General features: G+C 43.6%; 1 protein-coding gene across 3 annotated transcripts; it reads right to left on the reverse strand.

The window, feature by feature from the left end:
* Window positions 1–627: 627 nt before the first annotated feature.
* Window positions 628–9,636, reverse strand: hars (histidyl-tRNA synthetase). Of its 3 annotated transcripts, XM_008289874.1 has the most exons (14): window positions 9,488–9,565; window positions 7,534–7,933; window positions 7,301–7,390; window positions 5,693–5,812; window positions 5,509–5,604; window positions 4,959–5,084; window positions 4,706–4,813; window positions 4,523–4,621; window positions 4,127–4,220; window positions 3,004–3,131; window positions 2,590–2,862; window positions 2,354–2,470; window positions 1,692–1,838; window positions 628–1,276 (listed from the first exon to the last, which is right to left on the reverse strand). In XM_008289874.1, the coding sequence occupies exons 2-14, from the start codon at window positions 7,636–7,638 to the stop codon at window positions 1,217–1,219; spliced, it is 1,563 nt and encodes a 520-aa protein (XP_008288096.1). In that variant the 5' UTR covers window positions 7,639–7,933; window positions 9,488–9,565; the 3' UTR covers window positions 628–1,216. The 3 variants fall into 3 exon arrangements, with proteins under 3 accessions (XP_008288096.1, XP_008288097.1, XP_008288095.1); XM_008289875.1 differs by lacking the exon at window positions 7,534–7,933 and having other exon boundaries at window positions 9,488–9,636; XM_008289873.1 differs by lacking the exon at window positions 9,488–9,565 and having other exon boundaries at window positions 7,534–8,315.
* Between the last annotated feature and the right edge of the window lie 482 nt (window positions 9,637–10,118).

Genomic DNA, 10,118 nt, shown 5'->3' on the forward strand with positions numbered 1-10,118 from the left:
TTTTTTCTCATTTTCCATGACTGGAAAATGAGTTAATCATTTTCCAGGTTTTCCAGGACGCGTGGGAACCCTGCCACAGTATTTCATTTTAATCAGCTTCACACTGAATGTCTAAATGAGCTGAACTTTTGCAGTGTGTGCTTTAAGACTTTTTAAGTTCAGGTGAATTTCAAACCAGATTTTAGGGGCCAAATAATGGAGCACATACAGAGAACAGGACAGAGGTTAGAAATATTCAAAACCATGCATGTGTATAAAACAGAAATCCTCTTAATGTGGCTGCAGGAACCCTTTTATCAGTACGTCAACAGTCTAATATGACGAGGTTTTCCTGTCGTTACCACTCGAGGTGGTTTAAAGCATGAACAGGTTGAAAGAAGGCGACTGGCAGATGATCATCTGACAGTGAGGCAGAGCTGAGTGCAGGACGTGGAGCTGATTGACGAACCTCCACTTCTATTTTTCTGAAAGCTTTTGACACCCGTCCTGTTTGAAGATATCTATCTCTGAAATGAAAGACGACCCACTTGATAATAAAACCATCTGTGTGACTTGATAAACCCATTTGTACGTCTCTCGGCACTCTTCACTTGAACTACTGTCCCAACACAAAACTATCACACAGCCTGAATGACAGCCAGACCTGTAGCTGATCGTGTTCTAGCAGTGACAGAGCTGAATGGCAGAGTGAGTTTATTTGGGACACTGAGCGGTACAGCACGGTTCAGTACAGGTAGAAATGGACCTTTTTGATATTAAATGCTGAAGCTGGAAGTTGAACTGCAGTCGGTCATGTGATAGTTCACGTAGGAAGTAAAGACATTCTCATCCTTGTAGTGCATTTTGCAGACTTGACATGTTTGATGAACATCTCTGACCTGTTGAACAGTGAACCTACTTTACAACATGGACACTGAAAGCAAGTACGTGTCGTTCAGATCTATTCCAAAGCACATTTCATTTCATGGAAGCATGTCGTCATCTTAAACACACTCTCAGTTAGCTTGTGGCCTTCTGCTAGTGTGTGTAAGAGTACATGCTCTGTAAGAGCAGGCCACATGGCTGCTATGTAGATGAGACTGGTGTGTGTGCTGTGCTCATGTCCAACATGCTCTATAGAGGACTGGACCAGGGATTCTGTACAATGTTCTGCAGAGCGTCTGTGTTTGATCCAGGTAATGCAGTCGGGGTTGTAGCTGGACGGAAGGCAGTGGCTCTAGGCCTCAGAGGTCCTCCTTCTGATCTCACTGATGAGATCAGCTCTGGATATATCGATCTGTGGAGAGGCAGCAAGGACAAAAGAGGCGGTAAGTCCGGTTTCTATAGCTACAGGGAATGTGTATATACTTTATTGGTCTCTATGTTGATAGATAAGTTTTAAATCAGCCATTTAAAATGTGTTTTTGGCTCAGATTTGATGTTTGTCCTGACAAAACTATAAGTCACATTATTAGCTCATGGACCAACAGAAAGTTGAATGTCAAATGGTGTAATTTATTTTTTTATTTCTATATGACATGCCTTTCAAATCCATTGGTGGGTTTTGGAGGTACTACCTGGCAAACTTTCAATGAAACCTTTGGCAGCTCGGCACAAGGAGCTAATATTCACATGGTGTTCATTAGATACTTCTTCGGCTGATCCGAGTGTTTTTGTGTGTGTCTGTGGCAGCTCAGATGCAGAAGTCATACCTCTTCTCTGGTGGCCACCACACGCAGTTTGACCACTCCGTCTTTCAGCTCCTGTTCTCCCAGTATGGCCACCAGGGGGATCCCCGACTCCTCGCAGTGCTGCAGCTGACTCAGGAGTTTGGGGTTCTTCTTGTACATCACCTCTGCCTGCATACAAAACACACACACACAAAAACCTTCAGTCGCTGTACTTCTCACTGGTTGTTCCATCAGAATTCACACCAGTAAGACAAAGTGGATGAAGGACTGTTGTAACTTTATATTTTAGTCTAACCAGCTGCTATATTAAACAATAAACAAATCACGGTCGCAATAAAATAATAATTCATATTATTATGCTTAAATCACAACACAAACAAAGTCAAAGGGTTGTTTTCATTTCATATATTTTGGAAAATACGCTTAGAATATTATGACTTCATCACAAAAGTGCCACTACCACAGCCAGCATACGTTTTAATTGAGCAACATAAGTGATGTAGATATCAGCACCGAGACTCGAGTCGTGTTTGAAAACGTGATTTTAGCCAGAAGCTCCCTCCATAGTTCCCTGATTAGAGCTCACATCACCTGAACGTGTGTTGGCAGCAGCTGACAATAACAAGTTAAAAAGCAAAACAAACAAAAATGACACATGAAGCGATCAGAAAACATGGACACACCTTTATGTCAGCGTTCCACAGCTCAGTTACCAGTCTGAGCCTCTCCTCGAGCAGGTTCTTCTGAGCGGATGCCACCATGACCTGGACCTCGGTGGTGCGCACCTTCTCTGCTGAGGCCTGAACAACACGACACCGTTAGTCTGGACACCAGCAGCACAGAAACACAACCAGGCCCAACAAGGCAGAAACACCAACACGATTCCTCTTTATTTTACAGTCAACAGCCGACGCATTACCTCAGCCTTCTGCTCCATGATGGAGAAGATTCTCTCGATGCCGATGCTGACGCCCACACAGGGCACTTTTCTGCCCTTGGGGTCAAACATGCCCACCAGGCCGTCGTATCGACCCCCTCCGGCCACGCTGCCCACGCTGACGCTCTCTTCTGAATTTGCCCCATTTTGGGCTTCGTTAGCGACGGGGGCTACACCCGCCTGAGTCAGCACCGCCTCATAAATGATTCCGGTGTAGTAGTCCAGACCGCGGGCCAAACTGAGGTCAAACACCACCTGGAGGTGACAGAGTTCAGAGTAAAACAGGACAGCAGAGATGAGAGATTACTGAAACCAAAATAAGAAGAGAAAGCAGAGGGTGTTTTAAAACTGTGATAATGGAGCAAAACACATTTAAAATATGTACATCTTCCTCACCTTGTCTGTGACCTGGAAGAGCTGAAGGTAGCTGAAGAGAAGCTTGATGTCCGACAGGCCGGCGGTGGCCAGCTTGCTCTGAGACATCTTGGGGTCCTGAAGGAGTCGCTCAGCGAGGTCCATCCCACCTGCAACAAGGAACAGCCTCCGACTGACACATGCAGCTCAGTGTCTAATAGTCACTCCTTCAATCCCCCCCCGGCTCCTCGGCTACTCAACGCTCCACCATGTTCACCAGATAGTCTGATGCTCAGCATGCAGAGGACAACCACTAAATCTACTGGGCAGCTTGAAAGGAACGTTTTCTTGAAGAAATGACACCATTCAAAAAGTGTAAAAACTTCCTGATGAACTACTCCAGTCAAACGCAGCTCTTTCAGAAAAATTAACCAAACCGAAGCTTAAAATAGTGATATTTCATCAAAATCATTTTATTCTACATGTCTCTGGCTGTCTTTGTCACGTCTGCTGCTTCAGTCATGCGTCAAAACTCAGGGACTATTCAGCTCAGCTGCAGCCTTTCAGCAGGGCAGAGACAAGTATGGAAACAAATGAGGAATGTCAGTTGTAAAATATCAACAGAATACAAAGCCACCAATTACTCTCCAGTGTTGGAAACACCTGTGGGCACTTGACAGGTTTTTTTATATTTTTGTAAAATGAATAACCAAAGAAACGTCACTTTAGTTCAGTCACCTGTAGTTTGATTTATGATTTTTGGCATTTGAACTGTGTCACACATGTCTCCGTCCTCTCCACCAACAAACAGAGTAAAAACGTGACGGGAGCAAAACACGCCCAGAAGCTGCTTCAGTTCAGATGGTTAATACAAAAACAGCGTTTTATGCTGTAATGCTGTAGGTACCTGCAACTACTGTGTTTATTTCTATAAACAAAAATACACCGTGGAGTCGGGCAGAGTTTCATGTGAAATACTGGAACTATGGAATGGAGCTACACTGGTAATTTAAATTTCTCCTAATTCCACCACTGAACAGCATAATCCTGCCATCTGTGCTGCTGACAGGAGTCTAGGGTGCAGGTTTAAATAAATCAACCTTTCACCTGCACCAAGGCACTCCCAGTGTCTCAGATCTTAGGTGAACTCGGGGAACCGTCTTACCCTGCATGCTGACGTACTCCCCAATCTGGTCGGCGGCCTCCTCCGACAGGCCCTTCTCATTCACCATCTCCTTCTTCACGTCCTCCCACGGCATCTAGAGGACACGAGTCAAAGCCAGACAACAATGACTGACCCGCCAACAGTGGTGGAACATGAAGGTTAAAAAAAAAGATACAGGCACACAGACTGAGATACAGACACACAACTCTCCATACACGTTCACAAATGGTTTTGCTACAATACCCCCGTAAAAATGGCATGAAACTGGTGTGAATGTAAGATCACCGATTTCAGAATCATTTGTTCCAAAGACCTGCTCAGTCCACAGAACTTTTACGTTTTCTCTTTTTCATGGAACGGACAGTTTAGTCCGTGCACAGCTGTACGTCTCCATACCTTGTCCAGTTTATCCACCGTTGAACAGATGGTGCGGAACTTGTCGTCTGGAACACCGCACACGGCAAACATCCCGTCGAGGATGCGTCTGTCGTTGACCTGCAAATGGAGGTTAGGTCAGGAAGTGATGTCTGGAGACCAGAGACCGTCCTTCTGAGTATTCAGCCAAACTGACAAACGAACCTTAATGCGGAAGTCTCCGAGGTCCAGCTCGCTGAGGATTTCGTGGACAATCTTCAGACACTCAGCGTCGGGGATCATACCGTCATACTGCCCTGCAATGTCAAAATCCTGAAACACACACACATGTTGAAGGATTAACGTAGTGCAGCTGATGTCTCGGCGAGCTTTTGAAGTGAATCAAACCAGGACATATCCACAAGTTGTATAAAATCCACCAACAGCTCAGTTTGGAGATGGTTCAGGCAGGACTTACACACTGGTAAAACTCTCGGTAGCGTCCGCGGGTCATGGCTGGGTTGTCGCGTCGGTAGACCTTAGCAATGTGGTAGCGCTTGATGTTGGAGATCTTGTTCATGGCCAGGTAGCGGGCAAAGGGAACCTGAAAGAGCGCAAGTCAAGGACAGCGTGCTTTCTCTGCTTTAAAGGGAACTACTTTTACTTTTGCCACCAGCAGCGTCTGCAGAACCACAAGCTGCAGCTGCGGTTTCGTAAAAGGTTTCTGCACCAACAAACAGCATCTTTTGTTCAGTTGTGGCACCGTGTTCATGAGGAGCATCTGACATTCAGCAACGTTCTGTCTGTCTCAGCTACATTGTCTGATGATGCTGGTTCTTGATAGAAACTTTTTTGTTTTTTAAATTTAGATATTTCTCAGTAATTTCAACTCATCTAGAAAAAGACAGGAAATGTTGAGCATAGCGATGACACAAAAACAAAGCAGTATTATGAGTTTAAAATAATAATAATGATGTAAATACAGTGCGGTACAGTTGGTGGTGTGCATTTTTGTCTTTGAAGGATACGGTGAGGTCGTATCTGAGGGACAGCAGCTCTCCTCCTTGGTCTTTGAGGTCGTAGATGAGCTTGGAATCTTCTCCGTACTTCCCCGTCAGTGTTTCCTGTGCGAGCAGGGAGATAAGTCACTTCCTTGTTTGTATGCAGGATGACTTCAAGTTTACAAGCTGAGCAGCAAACATGTTAACTTACCTTAAGCTCAAAAACCGGTGTGTCGATGGTCTCTGCTCCGTGGCGTTTAAAGCAGCTGACGATGGTGTTGAAGACCTTCTCTCTGATGGCCATCTGCTTGGGATTGTAGTCCCTCGTTCCCTGACAGACAGAGAGATTTGCTGTTGACCATTTTAATGCAAACATGTGTTGTAAGTATGAATCCAGAAATAAACAGCAAAATAGCTCAACAGGCACCATACACACATAAAACCTTGAAATCAGCATAATAGAGATATTTACCTGACAATTAAAGCCACCAAAATGTGAGAACAAAGCCACTGAAAACTATGAAAAATGTGTCATTTTCATAAAATGATTCAATAATGAAGGAGTAATCTAATATCTTTAATTTTTTCATATGTTTTTAATGGATCTGATGACTTTCCTTTCAAAAAGTTTCAAAGAAATCAAAACAATCCTTCCTGGGAAAAAAAAATAAGTTAAAATGTCCTAAAAAGTGTATTTTCCAGCTCAGAAGTTAATTTTAGTCAATTTATGATGCAGCACCACATGACCTTCTGATACGACAAAACTACGTTGTTCTACTCACAGCAGAAATGTGGTTGGATTTGAGTGAAATTAGAAAAGATAATAATTTTTGAAGATTGAAGATTTTTCCTTTTGATGATAAATTAAAGATTTTTATTATTTTAATTTGTCTTTTAAAAAAATCAGCATAAGCCATTGACATGATTACAAGTTCAATTTTTTTTTGAGGTTTCTGGAATACTCAGCAAAAAAAAAAAAAAAATCAACATCGGGGGCTTATTTTTAAACATTCATAACTCAAAAAGCATTTGCATGAGAGCTGTGGGAGTTTGCAAGATTCCCTGATTTAGGTAGAAATGTTTGCATTATTTTCCACAAGAAAACCCACAAGCTCACCTGGGAGGCCACTGGTGAGTTGGTAGTGAATGACACAGGTGTAATGAGAAAGCAGGAAGAAGTGGAGTCAGATGAGCTTTAAAACGTTGTGTCGATCACTTCTTAACAACGTGTTTAAACTATGACACATGTCATTATGTCTTTCAGGTGACGACGTGAGCCAGACTGCAGATTGTGGATCTGTTCATGCATGAACCTGCTCGTTCTTATTCATACAGATGTTCAGATACAGATGATAGCAGGTTACTACCACTGGTTCTGTTTCCATTTCTAATCCAACAATGCTCTGCATGCAAGGTGTCAGAATACAGAATATCCACTAGTCAATAAACCAAAAGAGCAACACTCATATTCAGAAATATTTATTTAAATTAAACTGGTTATTTGCACAACCTCTCATCATGTATGTATGTATAGATTTGCATTTGCACTGCTTATTATTATTATTATTGTTATTATTATATATTTATTCCTTATCTTATATATATATATATATGTACCCCCATTCTCATATTCCATTTGCACCATTCTCCTTTTATGTGTACTTTCATACTTGTTGCACTATTTCTTATACTTATATGTACATTTTTCTATATAGTACGTGTGTATCTCTATGTGTAAAGCTGCTAACAACAATGTGAATTTCTCCACTGCGAGATAAATAAAGGCTGATCTTATCTTACAGCAGCACTGTGCTCTTACCTTTGCTGTTTTGAGGACAAACTGATGTTTTCCATCGTCTCCTCCTAACCGAGCCTTCAGCTCCAGCAGTTTGGCTACTTCTTCATCAATCTACAATATATACACACACACACACAAAGTAGAAGGCAAGGATTTAGTTTGTAGAGTGACCACACTGCCTTTGCCAACATTGATGAGAGACTTCTCAATCACTTGATAAATGTTGTCAAACACACACATGCACAGAGGCTTACCTGAGCCACAGTGATCCCAGAGAGCGAGCGCAGAGTTCGGACACAAGTTGCAGTCCGATGGCCGACCAGGCCAGAGCAAGCACGTACACAAAACACGCCCAGCATGTTTAGTCCACAGCACAGGGCATAAGAAAAAAAAAAAAAAAAGTAAAAAAATTATTCCAGAAGTTGGATGAGTAAAAGTTCAAGAGTGCATCACAGGTGCAGCATTATCCAGTGGTATTGTTCCAGGCCGGCCACACAAGCCAATCATCAGTAGACGGAGGCCCAGGGAGGGAGGTGTGCAGCGCCGCCCAGGAGGTGAGGTAGATGATGTTGATGATGACGAAGGATAGGGCAGGCCAAAGTCGCCCGGGGTCAGGCAGGAAGAACAGGAGAAAAGTAGTAAGCAACCCTAGCACTAGGGGAGGGCGGGGCATGACGCACCATCACAGCGTGGAGGATAGAACACGAGATGTACCAAGTCAATCAAAGCAGCCAGCCCAACACAGACCCCACAGACAGACAGACAGACAGACAGACAGACAGACCCTGCTCTGAGCCTACTACCAAATACATGCATCTGGGGAATTTACTGCATCCTGTGCAGCTTCTCAACAGTTCCATACAGTTAAAGCTCGTCTTAGTTTTCCTGAAAAACAGGTAGAGTCAACAATGCAGACTGAAAATCTTCTTCTGATTTTTGGTGTTACTATTTACATCAATTCTTTATTTGGAGATGAGCAAACAGATCCCACTGCTGTCTGATAAACAGCTGGAGGACACACACACACACACACACACACACAACACACAACACACACACACACACACACACACACACACACACAGTGTCTTTGAGTGGGCGGCTGCTATCTGTAGCTGTTATGGTGCTTTCACTTTCACTCTGACAATGCAGTTGCATTCACTGAAATTTGGATATTGGAGTTTGAGTGAATGAACTTGAACTATCAGATCTGGGGTGTCAGTGTAGTGTTTGGCTGCTTGAAGGCGTCACTAAGAACAGAGCCAATATTAGTTCCTGTACTGTCCCTACTACAGTGTGACATGCAGTCCTGATGATCACACATGGAGCGACACTAAACAGAAAGAGAAACGAACGGAGGCTGCAGTCTGGACTCTTGAGCCAGGAGCCAGGTGCATGCCGGGGATTTTGGAGCCATTTGAAATTTGAATGTAATAAATTCTGGTGCTGCATTTTGTTCCTAATAAGCTGCAGCTCTTTAGCGCCTTAATCAGGCTCTTGCCAAATTTCTGCTGCCATCCTTCCGTGTGTGTTAACGGGACACTTTATTGCATCATCTTCCTGTAAGCACGCTTAAAGCCAACGTGCTTTGGTCACAACAGTGTGGTCAGATTGATCGAACACCAGAACTCAGTATACCTGACTTAGGAGTCGGCCAGCTGACTGCACATATGTTATTAACGCTATGTTAGCATGAGCTAGCTAACTAGCTTAAGTGAAGGAGGCCGGTTAGCGGACGGGGCTAGCTCCAGTTCAGCTAACTTGAAGCTACCAGTTAGCCAAAAATGAAAACACCGGCTGGAGCTTCCAGTTTATTCCTCCCATCGTTAACACTTAAAGCTATTTAACGTCGACCTACTAACACTCTGCAATATAACTGGTGTCCTTCTGTAAACGATTGGCGCCTGATTCGGCTCATCCAGAACCAAGCCAGGAGCTGTCACTTGTGACAGATGCTATAACGGGCGTTGAACGCACCGCATATGGAAGCGCCTCACATTAACCAGGCGGTAATGATTAAGCTGTGGGCAAAGTCATGTCGCAATAAACTGACAATAAGCTAAACTACGTTGGTCTCGGGTTTCCAGATCGCCGCCCGGTATGAATGAAGCGGTTCTCTGTGGACGCTGCTGGCTGTTAGCTTCCCTTCATCCCGTCAGTTGCCACATGCTACCAGGCTGCTTGCTAAAGACAAACGTGAACACTGACCTGCTCTTTGCTCGCCTTCTCTGATTTCAGCTTCCGAACGACTTCACCCTGGACTTTAATCGCTTCTTGTATCTGCGCCTTGTCCTCCATGTCTTCTCACGGATGTCCCCGCCGCTATGACAGCCACACCAGCGACCTGCAGCGTGGATCGGCTTCTTCTTCTTCTGCGGGTTTCAATGGCGGTTAGCAAACCAAGGTAAGGCGCACTACCGCCACCAACTGGACTGGAGTGGGGACGAGCGCGTGGATCGTCTTCTTCTTCTTCTCCGTCTTCATAAAAGGTTTATTAAAACGGTTTGCGAATAACGGATTAGTGCAATAGCGCCGCCAGCTGATGTGGAGGATCAGAACGACTCTTATTTACAGCATTAGTTTAAAAATAAATAAACATTTCGTGCGTATTGATCGTGCTGACAATAATAATAATAATGATAACAATAATGATAATGATAATAATAAGAAGAAGAAGAAGAAGAAGAAAAAGAAGAAGAAGAAGAAGAAGAAGAAAAGTAAAAATTTCATATATTAGTTTTCATTTGTCTCCTTTTTGCTACATCCAACACTTTGGTGCATGGATTATTGCTCCATGGTGGATTATCCGTGCACTACATGTGTCTGATTGTATGTCACA

The sequence above is a fragment of the Stegastes partitus genome, unplaced genomic scaffold (genome assembly GCF_000690725.1).
Source record: "Stegastes partitus isolate 25-593 unplaced genomic scaffold, Stegastes_partitus-1.0.2 Scaffold642, whole genome shotgun sequence".
NCBI lineage: Eukaryota > Metazoa > Chordata > Actinopteri > Pomacentridae > Stegastes > Stegastes partitus.